The 24,016-nt window shown below is 41.5% G+C and overlaps 1 protein-coding gene across 13 annotated transcripts in view; it reads right to left on the bottom strand.

Annotated features, from left to right (window-relative positions):
* Positions 1-19,112: 19,112 nt before the first annotated feature.
* The window catches only part of GPRASP1 (G protein-coupled receptor associated sorting protein 1), a 62,382-nt gene continuing 57,478 nt past the window's right edge, over positions 19,113-24,016 (bottom strand). For all 13 annotated transcript variants that reach the window (XM_077989234.1, XM_015127885.3, XM_077989235.1 and 10 more), the window contains one exon: positions 19,113-24,007. In XM_077989234.1, the coding sequence (XP_077845360.1) occupies positions 19,486-23,673 (4,188 nt within the window). In that variant the 5' untranslated portion in view covers positions 23,674-24,007 and the 3' untranslated portion in view covers positions 19,113-19,485. The remainder of the gene's footprint in view (positions 24,008-24,016) is intronic.

Here is a 24,016-nt window from a genome sequence, read left to right as displayed (position 1 = left end):
AAGAACTAGAGAACCAAGAGCAAAAAAAACCCCAGAGCTGGCAGAAGACAAGAAATAACCAAGATCAGAGTTGAACTGAAGGAGATACAGACATGAAAAACCCTTCAAAAAGTCCATGAATCCAGGAGCTGGTTTTCTGAAAATAATAATAATAATAATAATAATAATAATAATAACAACAACAAAATACATAGACCACTAACTAGACTAATAAAGAAGAAAATACAGAATAATCAAATAGACACAATAAAAAATGATAGAGAATATCACCAATGACCCCACAGAAATACAAAAAACTACCAGAGGATACTATAAACACCTCGATCCAAATGAACTAGAAAATCTAGAAGAAATGGATAAATTCCTGGACACATAGACCCTCAAGACTGAAACAGGAAGAAGTTGAATCCCTGAATAGACCAATAACAAGTTCTGAAATTGAGGCAGGAATAAATAGCCTACCAACCAAAAAAAGCCCAGGACTCGACAAATTTACAACTGAATTCACCCAGAGGTACAAAGAGGAGCTGGGACCACTTCTTCTGAAACTATTCCAAACAATTGAAAAGAAGGGACTCCTCCCTAACCCACTTTATGAGGCCAGCATCATCCTGATACCCAAAACCTGGCAGAGATACAACAAAAACAAAAAAACTTCAGGCCAATATCCCTGATGAACATCGATGCAAAAATCCTCAGTAAAATACTGGCAAACAGAATCTAGCAGCACATCAAAAAGCTTATCCACCACGATCAAGTTGGCTTCATCCCTGGGATGCAAGTCTGGTTCAGCATATGAAATCAAATTAACGTATTTTATCACATAAACAGAACCAATGACAAAAACCACAAGATTATCTCAATAGATGCAGAAAAGGCCTCCGATAAAATTCAACATCCCTTCGAGTTAAAAACTCTCAACAGACTAGATATTGAAGGAATATACCTCAAAATAATAAGAGCCACTTACGGCCGGGCGTGGTTGCTCACAACTGTAATCCCAGCACTTTGGAAGGCTGAGGCAGGTGGATCACCGGAGGTCAGGAGTTCGAAACCAGCCTGGCCAACATGGCAAAATTCCATCACTACTAAAAATACAAAAATTGGCCTGGCATGGTGGCAGGTGCCTGTAGTCCCAGCTACTTGGGAGGCTGAGGGAAGAGAATCGCTTGAACCTTGCAGGCAGAGGTTGCAGAGAGCCAAGACTGTGCCACTGCACTCCAGCCTGGGTGATAAAACAAGACTCCATCTCAAAAAAAAAAAAAAAAAAAAAAAAAAAAAAAGGGGAAAAAAGAAAGAAGAGCCATTTATGACAAACTCATAGCCAATATCATACTGAATGGGCAAAAGCTGGGAGCATTTCCCTGAAAACCAGCACAAGACAAGAATACACTCTCTCTCCCCTTCCATTTAACATAGTATTAGAAGTTCTGGTCAGGGTAATTGGTCAAGAGAAAGAAGTAAAGGGTATTCAAATAGGAGGAGAGGAAGTCAAATTGTCTCTGTTTGCAGATGACATGATCGTATATCCAGAAAACCTAGATATAGGTTTTTCATGTTTGTTGGCTGCATAAATGTCTTCTTTTGAGAAGTGTCTGTTCATGTCCTTTGCCCACTTTTTAATGGGGTTGTTTGGGGTTTTTTGCTAAATTTGTTTAAGTTCCTTGCAGATTCTGGATATTAGACTTTTGTCAGATGAATAGATTTCAAAAAATTTCTCCCATCCTGTACGTTGTCTGTTGACTCTGATTATAGTTTCTTCTGCTGTGCAGAAACTCTTTAGTTTAATTAGATCCCATTTGTCAATTTTTGCTTTTGTTGCAATAACTTTTGACATTTTTGTCATGAAATCTTTGCCTGTCCCTACGTTTTGAGTGGTATTACCCAGATTTTCTTCTGGGTTTTTATGGTTTGGGGTTTTACCTTTAAGTCTTTAATCCATCTTAAGTTAATTTTTGTATATGATGTAAGGAAGGGGTCCAATTTCAGTTTTCTGCATATGACTAGACAGTTTTTACAGCACCATTTATTAAATAGGCAATCCTTTCCCTGTTGCTTGCTTTTGTCAGATTTGTCGAAGATCAGATGGTTGTAGATGTGCAGTCTGATTTGTGATATCTCTATTCTGTTCCATTGATCTATGAGTCTGTGTTTGTACCGGTACCATGCTGTTTTGATTACCGCAGCCTTGTAGTATAGTTTGAAGTAGTGTGATGACTCCACCTTTTTTCTTTTTGCTTAGGATTGTCTTGGCTATACTGGCTCTTTTTGGTTCCATATGAATTCTAATGTAGTTTTTGCTAATTCTGTGAAGAATATCAATGGTAGTTTAATAGGAATAGCATTGAATCTATAAATTGCTTTGGGCAGTGTGGCCATTTTCATGATATTAATTCTTCCTATCCATGAGCATGGGATGTTTTTCTATTTATTTGTGTCCTCTCTTGACTTTTTTGAGCAGTGGTTTGTAGTTTTCCTTGAAGAGGTCCTTCATTTCCCTTGTTAGCTGTATTCCTAGGTATTTTATTCTCTTTGTAGCCATTGTGAATGGCAACTCATTCATGATTTGGCTTTCTGCTTGTCTGTTGTTGATGTATAGGAATGCTTGTGATTTTTGCACATTGATTTTGTATCCTGACTTTGCTGAAGTTGCTTCCCAGCTTAAGAAGATTTTGGGATGAGGTGATGGGGTTTTCTAGATATAGGATCATGTCATCTGCAAACAGAGACAATTTGACTTCCTCTCCTCCTATTTGAATACCCTTTATTTCTTTCTCTTGACCAATTACCCTGACCAGAACTTCTAATACTATGTTAAATAGAAGGGGAGAGAAAGTGTATTCTTGTCTTGTGCTGGTTTTCAAGGGAAATGCTCCCAGCTTTTGCCCATTCAGTATGATATTGGCTATGAGTTTGTCATAAATGGCTCTTCTTTCTTTTTTTTGTCTTTCTTTTTTTTTTTTTTGAGATGGAGTCTTGTTCTGTCACCCAGGCTGGAGTGCAGTGACACAGTCTCGGCTTACTGCAACCTCTGCCTCCAAGGTTCAAGCGATTATCTTCCCTCAGCCTCCCAAATAGCTAGGACTACAGGCACCTGCCACCATGCCAGGCCATTTTTTGTATTTTTAGTAGCAATGGAATTTTGCCATGTTGGGCAGGCTGGTTTTGAACTCCTGACCTCACGTGATCATTACAGAAATGCAAATCAAAACCACATTAAGATACATCTGATACCAATCAGAATAGTGATTATTAAAGAGTCAAGAAACAACAGATGCTGACGAGGCTGTGGAGAAATAGGAACACTTTTACACTGTTGGTGGGAATGCAAATTAGTTCAATCATTGTGAAAGACAGTGTGGCAATTCCTCAATGACCTAGAACCAGAAATACCATTTGACTCAGCAATCCCATTACTGGGTATATACCCAAAGGAATATAAATCATTCTATTATAAAGATACATGTACATGTATGTTCATTGCAGCACTATTCACAATAGCAAAGATGTGGAATCAACCCAAATGCCCATCAATGATAGACTGGATAAAGAAAACGTGGTACCATATATACCATGGAATACTATGCAACCATAAAAAGGAATGAGATCATGTCCTTTCAGGGACATGGATGGAGCTGGAAGTCATTATCTTCAGCAAACTAATGCAGGAACAGAAAACTCAACACTGCATGTTCTCACTTATAAGTGGGAGCTGAACAATGAGAACACATGGACAGAGGGAGGGGAACAACATACACTGGGGCCTGTCGGGGGAGGGCAGGGGAGGCAAGAGCATTAGGGAGAAGAGCTATTGCATGCCAGGCTTAATACCTAGGTGATGAGTTGACAGGTGTGGCAAATCGCCATGGCACACATTTACCTATATAAAAAAACTTTACGTTATGTACATGTATCCTGGAACTTAAAATTAAATTTAAAAATTTATTAACTTCTCAATAAAAATGAATTACTTGCTCTTGTGATTTTAATTTTAGTTTTCTCTAGGTCTGTATAAAGTGAGTGAATCCACTAAATGCTAGTATTCTAGTTCCTGTGCTGTTACTGTTTCTCCTTATAATTTAATAAACTGATATTTTGAATCCTGTAAACCTTGTAAACTTCCTAAACATGAGCTTTTCCCACACAGATGGATTTTATTTTTCTGTTAATAAGGTTATTGAGCTTCTGAACTGGTATGATCTATGGCCAGATATTGTGTACTTCTTTTAATGCCATCAAGGTACTGAGTGTTATTATGGATGGCTTCTTGACGACATCCAGTAGACCTTACAACAGAGAGACACATCTGTTGGCCTGACCAACAGCCTTTTCCGTTTTGAAACTCCAAGAAAATTTCAAGGGAATTTTAGAAGAATATTAGTGTCCTTCACCACTAATCAATCTTATTGAAGGAATATGAAAATAAAATTAATTGGAGATGAAATTAACTAGAGAGCCTAACCATGTATGTGAGTTATGGATATAACATCTCACATAAGCCTCAATGCTTATTATAAACTGCAGTAAGTGAACTGTTATGTTTCTAACACCAGAGAGCAGTTACCTCAGAAACACATATGAAAATGACATCATCAATATCAAAAGAGACATGAGAAATTGTTGGAGTAGGGGCATATTATTGAATAAACGATACTGGTATTATGTAGAAAAAAATCCATTTCTATTTTACTCTTCCATTTTCCATTTACCAGCCAAAATTCATTCTAGGTAAATAAGTATTTATTTCTCCTTCCACTCCATTTAAAACACTCACTAAGGCATCTAATCTTCCTGGGATTTGTTCATGTGTATTGGAATTTAACTTGTTTTCCCAAACGACTAGCTAATTATTCCAACACCATTCACTAAACATGCAAAAAAAAAAAAAAAAAAAAAAAAAAGTTAACATAACAGGCCTGAGATTGCTCTCCTTAGAAACTCCTGCTTGCCAGGATGGCCCTGGAGTGTGGGAACTAGGACTAAGGGAGAATTCCCATCATTCCTAGAGCTGATAAGAATGGCTCACTGTACATAAACTTTTTGTGCAAACAATGTGGTTCATGCAAAATACTTTCTTTCCTTCTTGGATTCTGGAATTTCGGTCTGTGCTGGGCAAAGGGCAGACACATGAAAAGCCCCCAATAAAAATCTTGGGCATTGAGTCTCTAATGTTGTGTTTGGTAGACAAAACATTTCATACATGTTGTCACAATTAATTGTTGGAGGAATTGAGCATATCCCGTGTGACCATACACAGCAAGAGGACTCTTGGAAGCTTGAGCCTATTTTCTTCTAGATTTTGCTCCATGCTTTTTCCCCCTTTGCTGGTTTGGTTTTGTATCCTTTCACTGTAATAAATCACAGCTGTGAGTACAACTATATACCAAGTCCTGTGTGTCCTGCTAGCAAATCATAGAACATGTGGATGGTTGTGAGGACCAACAGCAGACAGAATATTTCACTTTTTTCCATGAATCTGAACTGTCGTCTTAGTATAAAAGTCTATATATGGGCTCTCTGTGTCCCATTTATCTTTTCCTGAGTCAGTTCTACTATTTTAATAACCGTAGGTTAACTAAAAAAATTTTAGATTCCTGCCCAACCTCCAAATTACTTTTCTTTCAAAATTCCTGGACTGTTCATAGGTTTGTATGTGCACAGAAATTTATAAGGATTTGTTGAACCTCTGAAAACCTCTAAACCAAGGACCTCTAAAGGCAAATGGGGAAAACCTAAAAATACTCCACTCATAAGAAAGAAAATAAAACTAGCTAATAAACATCTGAAAATATGTTTAACCTCTTTACTAACATCAAAACAACAGTGCAATACTACATTATCTAATTCCATTAGTAAATGACTTAAAAATTAAAAATATATGCCACTAAGGTCATAAACACATAAAAACAGTATGTTCTAAGCTTACCATCTCTTTCTAAGACAAACTGTCTAGTGTACAGTCCCATCTCAAAGGAAGTATTTACTTGATTCTGAAGCAAGGTGTTTCCACTAACCTGAACCAGCATTCAACACTTGGGCCAGGGATAAACAAAGATACACAGAGAAGGAAGGATCAGGAATGTTAGTGGCAGAATATGAAGATTATCTGAATGGCTGTCCAATCAAACAGTACAAGTTAACCACTGGAGTGAAGGTATAAACACATTAGGTTAGGAAGTGGGCTCAAAAGAAGGTAAAAGTTCACGGAGTTGGTGAGAGGGATCAGGAGTGTCACCATGAAGGGGGTGGATGGCCTTCTAGAAAATATTTGAAGGATGGACAGGCTTTTGATGGACAGACATTATAGGGGGCTGAGGATAACTGGAGGGAAGGGACAAAGTAAGAAAGGTAGCTTCTCCAGGTACAACAAACTGTGTGAATAAGCTACAGTGCAGATAATGAGTGTGAAGAGCTTATTTTAATCTGTAAAGAATATATGATGTATGTGCCACCCTAAAAGGCATTGGGTACAAATGTTTCAGAGATAAGTTTTAAGGTGTCTTTAAGGTACAGACAATCTCTATCTTATACAAACAGTTCCTGAGACTAGAAAAGGAACAAAAGCTATCTAAACTGATTTATTGAGTTCAACATAACAAAACCATAATGAGAAAACTAAAGAATAAAAATAAAATTATAAGGCAATTTCAATCATAAACAATAACGAAAAATTGTCAAGGTGAACCCCACAGTATATTAACAAACAATGATAATAACAAAAATATTGTGATAGAACTCCAATGAGATAGGCATATCCACAATTGTAAATAGGAATATGCATACTTACAGTCAAAGATTTCAGCAACACTGTTTCAATAACAAAAAATAGAGACAACATAAGTAAAGATGTACAATAGAAGACATAAAATTATTAACTGGAGAAGGGCCCAAGATGGCCGAGTATAAACAGCTCTGGTCGGCAGCTCCCACTGAGACAAACACAAAAGGCAGGTGATTTCTGCATTTCCATCTGAGGTACACAGATTTTCTCTGGGTCATTGGGACTGACTAGGTGGATGGCATCACCTATGGAGAACAAAGAAATGCACGGTGGGGCGACAGTTCACCTGGGAGCTCCTTCCCTCAGCCAAGGGAGGTGGTGAGGGACTGTGCTACCTGCCCAGGGTTCTACACTTTTCCCACGGATTTTTGCAATCTGTAGATCAGAAGATTCCTTTGTGTGCTTACACCACCAGGGCCTTGGGTCCCAAGCACAAAACTGGGCAGACCTACGGCAGCTGCACTAGTCAGCAGCGGTTGGGGCAGGCACTGAGCTGTAGGAGTTTTTACATACTCTGGTGGCTCCCAGAACTCCACGGTGGCAGGAGAGCCATCCACTCCCATGGAAAGGGGGCTGAAGTCAGGGAGCCAAGTAGTCTTGCTCAGTAGGTCCCACAAACACAGAATCCCATAAGCTAAGACCCACTGGCTTGGAATCCCCGCTGGACAGCACAACAGCCTGGAGTCTGTGAAAGATGACTGAGTTCCCGGGGGGATGGGCAACCACCATTACTGTGGCTCTAGTTGGCAGTTTTCCACTGCCAGTGCTAGAGAAGCTGGGTGGTTTGGACTGGGTGATATTCCCCACAACACAGCACAGCAGCTATGGAAGATCTTGGCCAGACTGCTTCTTTAAGTGGCACCTGTATCCATCCCTCCTCATTCGGCAAGGCCTACCTACAGGAATTCCTGCAACTCTAACCAAGGTCTTACAGACAGGACTCTCATCTCCCTGGGAAAGAGCACCTTCAGAGAGGGGTGGCCATGGTCTCAGGTTCAGCAGACTTAATCTTTCCTGCCTGCTGGCTCTGAAGAGTCCAGGTGATGTGGACAAGGGGGATTCCCCAAGCACAGCACGCCAGCTCCACTAAGGGGCAGCCAGACTGCTTCCCCCTGATCCCATGCCTCCTGACTGGGTGAGACCTCCCAACAGGGGTAGCCAGACACCTCATACAGGAGAGTTCTGGCTGGCATCAGGTCGGTATCCCTCTGGGACAAAACTTCCAGAGGAAGGGGCAGGCAGCAATCTCTGCTGTTCTGCATGCTCCACTGGTGATACCCAGGCGAACAAGGTCTGGAGTGGACCCTCAGCAAACTGCAGTAGACCTGCAGAAGAGGGACCTGATTGCTGGAAGAAAAACAAACAAACAGAAGGCAACAACAACAAAAACATCAACAAAAAAAGACCCCACAAAAACCCCACACAAAGGTCAACAGCTTCAAAGAGCAAAGGTAGATAAATCCATGAAGATGAGGAAAAACCAATGCAAAATGCTGAAAATTCCAAAAGGTAGAATGCCTCTTCTCCTCCAAATGATTGCAACACCTCTCTAGCAAGTGCACAGAACTGGGCTGAAGCTGAGATGGATGAACTGACAGAAGTAGGCTTCAGAATGTGGGTAATAACAAACTTCATTGAGCTAAAGGATTATGTTCTAACCCAATTCAAAGAAGCTAAGAACAATGATAAAAGATTACAGGAGCTGTTAACTAGAATAATCAGTTTAGAGAGAAACATAAATGACCTAATGAAGTTGAGAAACACAGCATGAGAACTTCAAGCAACACACAAGCATCAAACGCCAAACTGATCAAGTGGAAGAAAGAATATCAGAGCTTGAAGACTATCTTGCTGAAATGAGACAGACAGACAAGATTAGAGAAAACAGTAGGAAAAGGAACAAACAAAACCTCCGAGAACTATGGGATTATGTAAAAAGACCAAACCTATAACTGATTGGAGTACCTGAAAGAGACAGAGAGAATAGAATCAAGTTGGAAAACACACTTCAGGATAACATTCAGGAGAACTTCCCCAAACTAGCAAGACAGGCCAACATTCAAATTCAGAAAATCCAGAGAACCCCAATAAGATACTCCACAAGAAGATCAACCCCAAGACACATAGTCATCAGATTCTTCAAGGTCAAAATGAAAGAAAAATGTTAAGGGCAGCCAGAGAGAAAGACCAGGCTACCTACAAAGGGAAGCTCATCAGACCAACAGCAGATATCAGTGGAAAACCTACAAGCCAGAAGACATTGGGGGCCAATAGTCAACATTCTTAAAGAAAAAAATTTTCCAACCCAGAATTTTATATCCAGTCAAATTAAGCTACATAAGCGAAGGAAAATAAAATCCTTTTCAGACAAGCAAATGCTGAGGGATTTTGTCACCACCAGGCCTGCCTTGAAAGAGCTCCTGAAGGAATCACTAAACTTGGAAAGGAAAAACCATTACCAGCCACTACAGAAACACACTGAAGTACCAACGACACTATGAAGCAACTACAGTAACACGTCTGCAAAATTAATCAACCAGCATCATAACAGGATCAAATTCATACATAATATTACCCTTAAATGTAAATGGGGTAAACGCCCCAATTAAAAGACACAGAACGGCAAGCTGGATAAAAAGAGAAGATGCATCAGTATGCTGTATTCAAGAGAAACATCTCATGTGCAAAGACACACAGGCTCGAAATAATGGGATGGAGGAAATTATACCAAACAAATGGAAAGCAGTAAAAAGCAGGGGTGGGAACCCTAGTTTCTGACAAAATAGACTTTAAACCAACAAAGGTCAACAATGACAAAGAAGGGTATTACATAATAGTAAATGGTTCAATTCAACAAGAAGAGCTAGCTATCCTAAATATATATGAACCCAATACAGGAGCACCCAGATTCATAAAACAAGTTCTTAAAGACCCGCAAAGAGACTTAGACCCCCACGAAATAACAGTGGAAGACTGTAATACCCTGCTGTCAGTATAAGACAGATCATTGAGACAGAAAATTAACAAAGATATTCAGGACTTAGACTTAGTTCTGGACCAAGTGGACCTGATAGGTATCTACAGAACTCTCCACCCAAAAACAACAGAAAATACATTTTTTTAGCAGCACACGGCACTTACTCTAAAATTGATCACATGATTGGAAGTACACTTCTCAGCAAATGCAAAACAACTGAAATCATAACAGTCTCTCAGAGCACTCAAGATTAAGAGTTGAGTGAATTGAAACCCACTCAAAACCACACAACTACATGGAAACTGAACAACCTGCTCCTGAAAGACTCCTGGGTAAATAATGAAATTAAGGCAGAAATCAAGAAGTTCTTTGAAACTAATGAGAACAAAGGGACAATGTACCAGAATCTGAGATGCAGTGTTAAGAGGAAAATGTATAACACTGAATGCCCACATCAAAAAGCTAGAAAGATTTCAAATCGACACCCTAACATCACAACAAAAAGGCTAGAGAATCAAGAGTCAACAAACCTCAGAGCTAGCAGAAGACAGGAAATAACCAAGATGAGAGCAAAACTGAAGGAGATAGAGACATGAAAATCCCTTCAAAAATTCAATGAATCTGGGCGCAGTGGCTCACACCTGTAATCCCAGCACTTTGGGAGGCCGAGGCAGGTGGATCACGAGGTCAGGAGATCGAGATCATCCTGGCTAACTCGGTGAAACTCCGTGTCTACTAAAAAAATACAAAAAATTAGCCGGGCGTGGTGGTGGGCACCTGTAGTCCCAGTTACTCGGGAGGCTGAGGCAGGAGGATGGAATGAACCCAGGAGGCGGAGCTTGCAGTGAGCCGAGAGCTCACCAGGGCACTCCAGCCTGGGCAACAGAGCGAGATTCTGTCTCAAAAAAAAAAAAAAAATCAATGAATCCAGGAGTTGGTTTTTAATATATATATATTTAAAAGTCAATAAAATAGACCACTAGCTAGACTAATAAAGAAAAGAGAAAAGATTCAAATAAACACAATCAGAAATGATAAGGGGGATACCACCACTGACCCCACAGAAATACAAACAAAAAACAAAAAACAAAAAAAAACCCACCAGAGAATACTATAAACACCTCTATGCAAATAAACCAGAAAATCTAGAAGAAATGGATAAATTCCTGGAGATATATACCCTCCCAAGACTGAACCAGCAAGAGGTTGAATCCCTGAGCAGACCAATAACAATTTCTGAAATTGAGGTAGTAATAAACAGCCTACCAACCAAAAAAATTTCAGGACCAGATGGATTTATAGCTGAATTCTACCAGAGGTACAAAGGGGAGCTGGTACTATTTCTTCCGAAACTATTCCAAACAATTGAAAAGGAGGGACTCCTCCCTAATTCATGTTATGAGGCCAGCATCATCCTGATACCAAAACCTGGCAGAGATGCAACAAGAAAAGAAAACTTTAGGCCAATATTCCCGATGAACATAGATGCAAAAATCCTCAATAAAATACTAGCAAACCGAATCCATACACAAATCAATAAATGTAATTCATCACATAAACAGAACTAAAGGGAAAAAAAGCACATGATTATCTCAATAGATGCAGAAAAGGCCTTCGATAAAATTCAACACCCCTTCATGTTAAAAACTCTCAACAAACTAGGTATTGAAGGAACACACCTCAAAATAATAAGAGCCATTTATGACAAACACATAGCCAATATCATACTGAATGGACAAAAGCTGGAAGCATTTCTCTTGAAAACCAGAACAAGACAAGAATACCCTCACTCACCACTTCCATTCCACATAGTATTAGAAGTTCTGGCCAGGGCAATCAGGCAAGAGAAAGTAATAAAGCGTATTCAAATAGGAAGAGAGGAAGTCGAATTGTCCTTGTATGCAGATAACATGATCCTATACCTAGAAAACCCCATCAATACAGCCCAAAATCTTCTTAAGCTGATAAGCACCTTCAGAAAGTCTCAGGATAAAAAATCAATGTGCAGAAATCACAAGCATTCATATATACCAACAACAAACAAGCAGAGAGCCAAATCATGAATGAATTCCCATTTTCAATTGCCACAAAGAGAAGAAAATACTTAGGAATACAGCTAACAAGGGAAGTGAAGGACCTCTTTGAGGAGAACTACAAACTACTGCTCAAGGAAATCAGAGAGGAAATGAGTAGATGGAAAAACATTCTATGCTCAAGGATAGGAAGAATCAATATTGTGAAAATGGCCATACTGCCCAAAGCAATTTATAGATTCAGTGCTATTCCCATTAAACTACCATTGACATTCTTCACAGAATTAGGAGAAATAATTTTAAAATTCATATGGAACTGAAAAAGAGCTTGTATAGCTGGGAAAGTCCTAAGTAAAAAGAACAAAGCCAGAGGCATCATGCTACCTGACTTCAAACTATACTATAAGGCTACAGTAACCAAAACAGCATGATACTGGCACAAAAACAGGCACATAGACCAATAGAACAGAATACAGAACTCAGAAATAAAACTGCACATCTACAACCATCTGATCTTTGACAAACCTGACAAAAACAAGCAATGGGGAAAGGATTCCCCATTTAACAAATGGTGCTGGCAGAACTGGCTAGCCATATGCCAAAAATTGAAAATGGACCCCTTCCTTACACCATATACAAAAATTAACTCAAAATGGATTAAATACTTAAATGTAAAACCCAAAACTATAAAAACCCTAGAAGAAGAAAATCTGGGCAATACCATTCAGGACATAGGGACGGGCAAAGATTTCATGACAAAAATGTCAAAAGCAACTGCAACAAAAGCAAAAGTTGACAAATGGGATCTAATAAAACTAAAGAGCTTCTGCACAGCAAAATAAACTATCATCAGAATGAACAGACAACCTACAGAATGGGAGGAAATTTTTGCAGTCCATTCATCTGACAAAGGTCTAATATCCAGAATCGATAAGAAACTAAAATTTACAAGAAAAAACTAAACAACCCCATTAAAAAGTGGGCAAAGGAAATGAACAGACAATTTTCAAAAGAAGACACAAATGTGGCCAAAAAACATATGAAAAAAAAGCTCAACATCACTGATCATTAGAGAAATGCAAATCAAAATCACAATGAGATACCATCTTACACCAGTCAGATTGACTATTATTAACAAGTCAAGAAACAACAGATCCTGGTGAGACTGCAGAAGAATAGGAATGCTTTTACATTGTTGTTGGGAATGTAAATTCATTCAAGCATTGTGGAAGATAGGGTGGCGATTCCCCAAATACCTAGAATCAGAAATACCATTTGACCCAACGATCCCATTATTAGGTGTATACCCAAAGGAATATAAATCATTCTATTATAAAGATGCATGCACACATATGTTCACTGCAGCAATATTCACAATAGCAAAGATGTGGAATCAACCCAAATGCCCATCAGTGATGGACTGGGTAAAGAAAATTTGGTACATGTACACCATGGAATACTATGCAGCCATAAAAAAGGAATGAGATCATGTCCTTTGCAGGGACATGGATGAAGCAGGAAGCCATTATCCTCAGGAAACTAATGCAGAGAGATAAAACCCAACACTGCATGTTCTCACTTATAAGTAGGAGCTGAACAATGAGAACACATGGACACAGAGGGGGGAACAACACACACTGGGGCCTTTTGGGGGAGGGCAGCAAGCAGGCAGACCATTAGAAAAATGAGTTAATGCATGCCAGGCTTAATGGCTAGGTGATGGGTTGATAGATGCAGCAAACCACCATGGCACACATTTACCTATGTAACAAACCTGCACATCCTGCACATGAACCCTGGAACTTAAAAAATAAAATAAAATAAAATAATTCTGAACCAACTGGGCCTTACTGACATTTATAGAACAATTCACACAATAACAGAAGAATACACATTCTCTTCAAGTACACATAGAATATTTATCAAGATAGACCATATTCTGGACCATAAATGAAGTCTCAATAAATTAAAAGGATTCAAGTTACAAGAAGTATATTCTCTGGTTACAATGTAATTAAATTAGAAATCAATAACTGGAAAATCCCCAAATACTTGAGAACTACACAGCATACATCTAAATAACTAACTCTTGGATCAAAGAACAAACTCAAAGAGAAATCAGTAAGTAATTTCAAACTGAAGAAAAATGAAAACGCAACACATCAAAATTGTGAGATATAGCTAAAGTAGTATTAGAGGGGAATTTACAGTACTAAAATGCCTATATTAGAAGAGAAGAAAGGTCTCAAATCAATGGCCTCAGTTTCTACTTTAAGTGACCAGAAAAAGTAGAGTGGCTTAAACACCAAGTAAACAAAAGAAATAATAAATATAAAGAGAGAAACAAAGGAAATAGAAAACGGTGAAACAATAAAGAAAATCATAAGACTAAATGCTAGTTCATTGAGATGGTCAATAAAATTGATAACCCTCTAGGCAGAAAAATTTTTAAAAAGAGAGAGGAGTAGACACAATTGGTAACATCAGGAATGAGAGAGGTTAAGTCATCAGATACTCTACAAATGTCAAAAGAATAATAAGAAACTGATTAACATGGCTGCGGTAAACCAGTTACTCACATATATTGCTGGTGGCAGTAAATACTTACAGTACCCCTTTGGAGGGAAATTTGAGAATACCTAATGAAACTACACACATGCACTTACTATTTGACCTACCAGCACCAGACCTAGGAATCTGTGAAGATACACATCCAAACATACACAAATACTGTATATTTTCACAAGGTTATTCCTTCTAGTATTATTTGTAACAGCTTAATATTAGAAACAAATGTCCACTCATAGGAAAGTGAGTAAATAAATTATGGTAGTGACACGATAAAGCACAATGCAGCTGTAAAAAATAATGTGGAAGACATTTATGACTTGGCTTCAAATCTGTAAAATGCAAAAAATATAGAGGTTAATAGGACTAATATAATTTATTTTTTCTAATATATTGTCCTAAAAGATTTTGGTATCATGTGGTTATCTCATAGATCTGAGCTATGACCAAAAGGGTTCAACACCAACTAGGAGGTGTCACCAAGAATAGGTGCAAATTACCAAGTCTAAAGCATTGGCCATAAAACTGAAACAAGGAAGAGAGCAAAGGGTCTACAGAGGGGAATCTGTAAGACAGTCTCTGTAGGTGGTTCTCAGAAAGACCCTTTCCCTGACTTTAGGAGGAGAGGGCATCAGATGGAGCAGCAACCCTTGTCATTAGATGAAAGGGAACTGTTGGCCGGGCGTGGTGGCTCAAGCCTGTAATCCTAGCACTTTGGGAGGCCGAGACGGGCGGATCACGAGGTCAGGAGATCGAGACCATCCTGGCTAAAACGGTGAAACCCCGTCTCTACTAAAAAATACAAAAAACTAGCCGGGTGAGGCGGCGGGCGCCTGTAGTCCCAGCTACTCGGGAGGCTGAGGCAGGAGAATGGCCTGAACCCGGGAGGCGGAGCTTGCAGTGAGCTGAGATCCGGCCACTGCGCTCCAGCCTGGGGGACAGAGCAAGACTCCGTCTCAAAAAAAAAAAAAAAAAAAAAAAGAAAGGGAACTGTTGAGAGCACAGTTTGAGACTGGCTCCTTTCAGGACCTCATATCCAGGGCAGATCCTCAGGATGCTGCTGCCTGAGGTTGAGATCCAGAAATTGACCTGGGGTTTGAGGATGCTGCTACCTGAGGTTGAGATCCAGAAGTTGACTTGGAGGTTCAGAAACATAGAGTATCCCAACGAAAATTCCTACATGAAGAACCGAAAGCATTTAGGTTACCTCCTCTTGAGTCTCTGTTTCCTCCTTTCTTCCCTAGAGCTGAAAATTGAGGTTCATTCCTCCCTTGGATTCCCAGCCACCTAGAGCCTTGGAGTTTCAAAAGGCGGATGTCCATGTTCCCCCTCCCCACCTAAGACATGATTAGAGGGTTGGAACTTTCAGCCTCACCCCTTGACCTCCAAGGAGAGGATAGGGGCTGAAGATTGAGCTAATCACCAACGGTCAGTGATTTCATCAATCATATCTATGTAATGAAACCTCTACAAAAACCCTAACTGTCTGAGATTTTCCAGGTTGGTGAACTCATTCATATTCTGGGAAGGTGGTGTACACCAAATCCACATGGATGGCAGCTTCTGCATTTGGGACCCTTCTGGACCTTGCCATAATGTACCTCTTCATCTGACTTTTAATTTATATTCTTTATAATGAACCAATAATAGGAAGTAGTGTGTCCCTGAGTTCAGTGGGCCCCAATAGCAAATTATTGAACCTGAGGAGGGGGTTGTGGGAACTCCCAACTGGGAGCTAAGTCAGACAGAAGTGTGGGTAACGTGGAGATCCATTACTTGTGATTGCTGTCTGAAGTGGGGGAGGGCAGTCTTATGGGAATAAGCCCTTAACCAGAGAAGTCTGCACTAACTCTGGGTAGTGTCAGAATTGAATTAAACTGTAGGATACCTAACTGGTGTCCTCAAAGAATAGGAGAATTGCTTGGTGTGAAAAATCCACATATTCTGTGCCAGAAGTATTGTGGGTAGAGGAACCACTTTCTTTCACTTGGTACCCAGTGGATGCATGGGGCAGGAGGAAAGGAGGATACTCAATGTGAAAGAGGACAAGGACTTACCATGGGGTTGCTACCTGTGATGGGACCAAAGAAACACATCCTAAGGAATGAGCAGAGATCACAACACAAGAGGGCAAAGGGTATGCAGAGGGGAACTTAGGAGACTATCCATGAAGCAGTTTCTGTAGGTGCTCCCCAGAAAGACCCTCCTCTGAGGCCCAACACAGCAGGGAGAGAGAGTGTCACATGGAGCAGCAACCCACTTTGTGTCCCTCAATGGGAATGAGATTCTGCTGCATGGGGCTGAGATCCAGGAATCCCGTTGGGGGTCGAGAAGCTTGGAGTATCCTAATGAGAAATCCTAGGTGAAGGGCCCACAGCATCTAGGTTTCCTCTCCTCGAGTCTATGCCTTCTCCTCCTTTTCCTAGAACTGCCAGGATTGAGGTTCATTCCTCTCTTGCATCCCCAGTCAGCTGGAGCCTTGCAGTAAAAGGCAGATGTATGTGTTCCCTTCTCCTGCCCTCCTCCACCCTCTGCCAGTTTTAAGCTGGTATTAGCCATCCCCACTGCCTGAATACTGCCAGTAAGCAGACAGACAGACAGACAGACAGACAGAGAGCAGAGTGCCTACTTGGTGGGAGGAAGACGGCAGTAGCAAAGCCGATGGTTCCCATCCCCACCCTTACCTTTCCTGATCCAGTACCACAGGTGTTCACGAATTGTCACTTCACCATTTCCCCTCTCTGGGCTCCCCTGAAGCCAACTCCATCCGTATGCCCACCTCCCCCACCCGCACATAGAAACACCGGGCGCTGGGCTGGGAGCCCTGGGATGTTCAAAAGGCAGGAGGTAGCCGGCAGATCCGAGGCATTACCTGCACCCGCATCTAGTCTCAGTCACCGCCTCTCAGGGATGGCATGTGCCGTCCTTGCACCCACCTCCTCCAATAGCAACAGCTGCTTCTCTTCACGAACGCCTTGGGCAGGTAGAGTCTCTGTTTCTTGAGCTCCTGGACAAAAGACAGACTGTCTAAGACGCTCGCGGTTGGCCGAGGGATAGTTTCCTCTACCAAAAAATACTGTAATTCTGGTCGCCTGAGAAATTAGTTTTCAGGCCGATGAAGCATGGCGAGACACCTACCTACCTTAACATCCCGCCGTTCCCCCCAGCCTTCCGCTCTGCGGAGCACAAGTGTCGTCCGCCTTTCCTGTACTTTCTGGGTGTAAGAAAACACTCTTCTAGGCCAGCCCAACCCAGAGCCTGGTCACATGACCCACCGTCAGCCCCTCCCCCCCGACCCCCCGCCCGCCGCCCCACCCCTCCACGTGACTGCGTAGTCAGCTAGTTCGCCACAGCCCTGGATGACAGTCAGAAGACAGCCTCCGGGGTGCTTGCTAGAAGACCCTGAAGCTCCTGGCCCAGACAGCTGGAAGGAAGGCCGGGCTTTGCTCTGGAGGACTAGCGAGGAACATTCGATGAAGATTTGGGAGATGAAGTGATTTGTAATATTTTGTATACGACTCGAGCGACATACTAAAACACACGCAAGATCTGTCTTGAAAAACGCTAGTAAGCAAAGCAAACATTCAAACTCCAATTTGCACCACCAGGATGATCCCTGTTAAAACTTTTGATTTGTGAAGGGAGGCAAAACTGCCACTTTGCCCTACTTTTGTAAACCTTAGCAAACTAACATCATATTGAAATTTAATTTATATCATTTATAATGAACCAGAAATAGTAATAAGAAATGAGATCAGGTGGTAAAAAGCACTTTGCATCCTGAGGCAAACCAAATGTAAAAAGGTCACTGTATCTAGTTTTTTGGGTTTTTTTTTCCTGAGAAAATAAAACTTTGCATATTTCCTGTTATCCTAGACTCTCTCCCCAAACCGACTTTATTCCTGTCTCTTGCTACTGTCTGAAGATACATGTTCCAACCTTTTTAAATGTAAAAATATATGTGGGATGAACTCAGGAACTTTGGTAATTTTACAATTTGGTCCTTTAAATAATTTTTATTTTTTGACAAGCCAGTTCTTCTGAAATTGTAGTCTCTCTTCTTCATTCCTTTGATACATTTTATATCATTGTAGAATTCTATTATTAAATAATATTCACTTCACATGAGTTTGGTCAGTTCACATTTATTTTTCAAATGGGATCATACTTTCCATGTATGACACCAGTGTTCTCTATTATATGAAATATCAAAAGTGTCAGGGCTTTTGCTAATTTAAAACCCTATACATAATCATGTTTACTGGCTGTATGATGTTGCCTTAGCACTTACCATGGTACCATCATGATTAAATCGTCTTCCTGACTCAATCAAATCCCTATGCTTTCCTGTCTTACTATTTTGCCCTTTAGGTAGTATGGAAGCAGCAGCTGTGCTCTGAGCTGTAAAATGCAAATTCTCAGCTCTTTAAAACTTATGTCATCCTCTACGTTGTTTAATATATTCCCCTCACTCACTCTAGGCAAACAGGATACCTCACTCCCATAGGAAAATTTTTCCCAACTCCATGCTTTTTTTTTTTTTACACCACCAACCTCTTTCCCAAACTTCAGAGTCCAACCGAAGTAGCTACTTTTTCTCTGAAGTATGCCCTACATAGCAGTCCCTGGTAATTTTTGTGTTGAAATCTGAGAAAAAACTTTTGAAAGGAACATATTATTCATATATTAATTATCTCTATGTGTATTCATGTGTTATCATTGGGTCGGTATTTAAGTTCGAGAAGAAGGGTGATTTCTGCCAACTTTAACATATAACTTTATTGAAACACAAACAACACTCAAATATATATATACATACACACACACACACATACAGTAGAACGACAATCAGAAGGGTGGCTTATTTATGATGGCTCAGTTCACTATAAGCTCAAATACCGAACATCACAATCTGGACAAGACAAATATCAACAAAATGTGTTTTCAGCTCTAATATTCAGTTGGCATCAGAAAAATGCTCCAGCTTACAGACAGAGTTGGACAAAGTTAGTGTCAGCACTAAAGATATATGTTGCAACACAGAACCAACTGTTAAAGCCAAAGCATTACTCAAAGATCATAACTCAGGAACATAAGGACAATCTGAGGTCAGTAATTAAACATTACTAATTTTCTTGGTCCCCTTCAGGGTCATTTTGATTGTCTGTTTTGCCTTGCAGTTCCTTAGCAAATTTCTCAACTTTGTGGAATGCAGAAATAAGCGGCTCAAGATTGAAATCATCATCAGTGAACACTGTTTCTTTTTTGATATTGTTACCAATATTCTCAAATATTGCAAGAACAATTTGAATATTGTCATTTGTCTCTTCCCTGTTAAAAAGACCCATAAATTCTGACACTGCTTCAGCACTGAGTAGTTCTTTTGTCATTAAAAGATTTTCAGACAAATTCAGTAGCATTTTCAAAATATGAAACCTTGTTTTGGTATTGCCTGTAGCTAATAAGGAGAGAAACCCAGACATATAATTGGCAACCAGTGTGTGATAGTCAGTAGTAATAGTAAGATGTCTAATCATCCTTATTCCAGACAGCTGTTCTGGGGAATCCAAGCTATAAGCAAGGGTTTCCTCACACACTTTACATATGTATGTCTGAATCATGTTTAGATTCGGATAAGGTGGGGCCATGCGAATCATATTTTCCAAAAACCTTGTTCTAACTCGGGAGGATGGATAATTAAGCAAGGTTTCAATAAGTGAGACAACACCTGAATCTCGAATGAAATCTCGGGTAAATTGAGAAGCACTTCTTATACCCATTGCAATTTTAGATATTTCATGAATAAAAGGATCCCGAATTTTTTCCATTAATAAAAGAAGTTCTTCAAACTCTTCAGAACCAATTTTCAGCTCACATTGTATGCAGCTACAGGACCAACTCTCAGGCTCTGCACTCTCTTTGGCCCTAAGATGCTCTCGAATTTCCTGGACTGACCGGTAGGAAGGATCATACTGAAATGGGAACTCAGGATCAGGCTGATCAGGCTGAAGCAAAGATTCCTGATCTTCCCCTTCTGGGCTAAGTACCACGTTCCTGGGTTTGCCCCCAAACATTTCACAGAATAAAGATGCTGCCTCTTTTGGAAATCTAAAGGGGCTTATAGATGGGAAGCCGACCCTACCCCATGGACCAGGCTTGAACTGAACAGTAACCTCCTCCCAACTCTGAGGCCTGCGTGAAGGATCAGGCTCCTGTTCAACCGAACACGTAGACCTGCAAATGGCCCTGAACACGGGGCTAGGATTTGATCCAAAATGGGCCTCATCTCCTGCCCAGAACCAGGACCCCACTATGGCCTCATCTTCATCAGCTAATGTCCTGGACTCACAGTTGCTTCCATTGTCAGTCCTGTTATCCACCTCATCTTCAGCCTCAAACCAAGACCCAACAATGGCCCCTTCCTCATTTTCTGGCTTAGATTCACAGGTGGCCACAGTTCCAGTTTCCTTAGTGGCTTTGTCTCCAGACCAGAACCAGGACTCAATAATCATCTCTTCATCATCCTCTGACTTGGATACACAGCATGGTCCTGCTTCTTCACTGACTTCTTTTCCAGCCCAGAACCAGGACCCAAAAATGGTTTCCTCTTCAGTCTCTGACTCCATCTCCTCTACTGCCTGAGATCCAGCCTCTATACTGGTTTCTTCTTCAGGCCAGAACCAGGACCCAACAGTGATTTCTTCCTTCTCAGTCCCTGGCTTTGACTCAAAGCCGACTCCTGCCACTGCCTCCAGACTGGCCTCTTCTTCCCAGAACCAGGACCCAATAATGACTTCTTCCTCTTCAGCTTTAGGACTGGATTTGCTGCAAGACCCAGCCTCTCTTCTAATGGTCTCTTCTCTGGCCCCAAACCAGGAACCAACAATACCTTCTTTCTCAGCTACTAGCCTGTCCTCTTCTCTAACCTCAGCAGCTGGCTCTAGTCTGTCCTCTTCTCCAGCCCAGAACCAAGAACCAATAATGTCCCCCTCCTCAGCTTCTGGCCTGGACTCTTCTCTGTCAGTAGCCTCTGAAATGGCTTCATCTTTCCAGAACCAGGAATTGATCATGGTCTCCTCTTCAGTCAATAACTTGGCCTCTTCTCCAGTTCCATCTATATTACTCTCTTCTGTAGCCCATAACCAGGACCCTATAATGGCCTCTGGCTTTGTGTATTTTCTGGACCAGAACCATGAATTGACAATGTCCTCTTCCTCCTCTGGCCTAGTCTTCCAAATTCCTCCACAGGTAGGATACATACAGGGTTCTTTTTCTGCCCAGAAGCAAGACCTATTATTGGTCTCCTCAGCCCCTGCCATAAATCTGCATCTGACATCAGTCCCATGCTTCATACTGACCTTTTCTTTGGCCCCAAAACATGGTATCATGGCCTCTTCCTTGTCTTCCAGGCTAGACTTGCTGTTGACATCACCCTCCACACAAGCTTCTACTCTGGTCCAAAACCAGGACCCAATAATGGGCCCCTCCTCCTCAGCCCCTTGCATGGTGCCACAGCTAGCTTCAGCCCTACAATCCATATAGGTGTGGTTTTCAGCCCAAAACCAGGACCCGAATATTGTCTCTTCTTCAGCTCCTGGCCTGGCCTCTTCTCCAATCCCAGCCTCTATATCAACTTGTTCTCCAGACCAAAACCAGGGACCAATGACCTCTTCTTCCTCAGACCTTGACCTGGACTCACAGCTGACCCCAAAACCAGATTCCACACTGGCTGCATCAGTGACCCAGAACCAAGACCCAAAAATGGTCTCTTCCTCAGCCTCTTGGTTGACCTCTTCACCAGCCCAGAACCAGGAACCAATAATGACCTGTTCATCATCAGCTGCTAGTATACATTCAGAGGTGGCCTCAGCCCCAGTTTTCATACTGGTCTTTTCCCCAGTCCCAAATAAGGAATCACCAATAGGCTCTCCATCAGTCCTCGGTCTGGATTTACTGCTAGCCCCAGTCCCCATACTGGCCTCTTCTTCAGTCCAGAACCAACTCCCAATTATGGACTCATCCTCTACTTGTAGACTGGACTCGATGCTGGCTTCATCTGCCATGCTGGACTCATCTGTAGCCCAGAACCAGGTCCCAATGAGGGCTTCCTCCTCTGACCTGGCTTCTTGCTTGGCCCTGGCTCGGGCCTTCGTTTTAGCCTCTTCCTTTGCCATTGCTCTGGCCCTAGCCTCTTTCTTGATCATGGGCCTTGAAAAGGTATTAGCATTTTCTTCAGGCCAGAAACAGGACTCTCTTTTAATTACATCTATAGACCCAGGCATGAAATCAATGCAAGCTTCTCGTTTGGCCCTATGCCTGGCCCTGTTATTGGTCTCCTTCCCGGCTCTCATTTTGCACCTGAATTTGGCCTCCTCTCCAGCCCCAAACCAAGATTCCAAATGGTCTTCATGCTCAGACCCAGAACTGGATTCAACATAGACTTCTTTCTTAGCCCTAAACCTGGACCTGCTATTGGGATCTTCCCTGGGCCCAGACCAGGTGTTGGTTTTATCTCTGGCCCAGAACCAGGGTGTCTTTACAGACTCATCCTCAGAACCAGAACTAGATGAAATATAGAGCTCCTGGTTAGTTTGGGACCTAGACATGGTATTAGCCTCTTGATTGGCCATGTGCCTGGATCTGGCACTGTCTTTTACCCTATTCCCAGGATGAAATTTTGCAGTGACCTCATCTCCACTCCAGAACAAGGAACTCACAGAAGATTTGTCTACCCATTTGAAATCAGAATTAGGAGAGACTTCTTGTTTGGAGGTAGGCCTAGGACAGCACCAGGACCCCATATTGGTCTCCTCCTTTGACCTAAAGAAAGGTTGGAATCCTGCTTGGTAATGGGCCTTCCTTCCAGGAAAGCTCTCAGTGTCTGTATTAACCAGTTCTCTATCCTCAGACAGGTACTTTGTTTTAGCAACCAACACAGAATCAGTACTGACAAGTGGACAGGCTATGATATTGGTCTGGGAGTTTCTCTCTGTCTTAGACAATCTTTCAGGACCAAACCTGGGCTGAGCCCACATCTGGGCTTCTTCCTTAAATCGTGAAACAGGTATTGCCTTGGCCTTACTCTTAGGACGTGCCCCACCCACTGCACTTGTCTCAACTTTGGTGCTTGCTCCAGGTATAACCTTGGACTTATCCTTGGGCCTTGCCCCAGGCATTATCTGGGCCTGGGTCCTAACCTTGGGTCTGACAACCAGAGGGACATCATTTTCTATCTCAGCCCCACCTACAACCTCTTCCCCAGGCTTCTTTTCAGGCTTGACCTGGGCACCAGACTCAATCTCTGCCCCAGTCATGGTACAAGTTACAAAGAAAGTCCAGTAATATACTCCTCCCCCAGTCTAAACTTCAACCACAGATCTGTCACAGGTTTGTTTCTTCACACTCTGATCTTTAGGTGATTGAGGATATAAGCTTGGAAACAAGAGTTACAGTCAATATCCAGTCCAGTAGTCACTCAGCCTCCTTCCCAAACACAGTCTCAGTCAATAATTCAATAATACAGATAGTGTGTAGAACAGGCACAACCAAGCTTGAGGAAGACAGATATTTCCTGGATGGGTGCAGACCCGTTGAGGGTGGTTGTCAGCAGCAACTGCACCACCAGCAGAGCAGCCACTGGAGGTGGATCTAGGGAGA

The sequence above is a fragment of the Macaca mulatta genome, chromosome X (assembly GCF_049350105.2).
Source record: "Macaca mulatta isolate MMU2019108-1 chromosome X, T2T-MMU8v2.0, whole genome shotgun sequence".
Taxonomy (NCBI): Eukaryota; Metazoa; Chordata; class Mammalia; order Primates; family Cercopithecidae; genus Macaca; species Macaca mulatta.
This window is presented reverse-complemented; position numbering and strand designations above follow the sequence as displayed.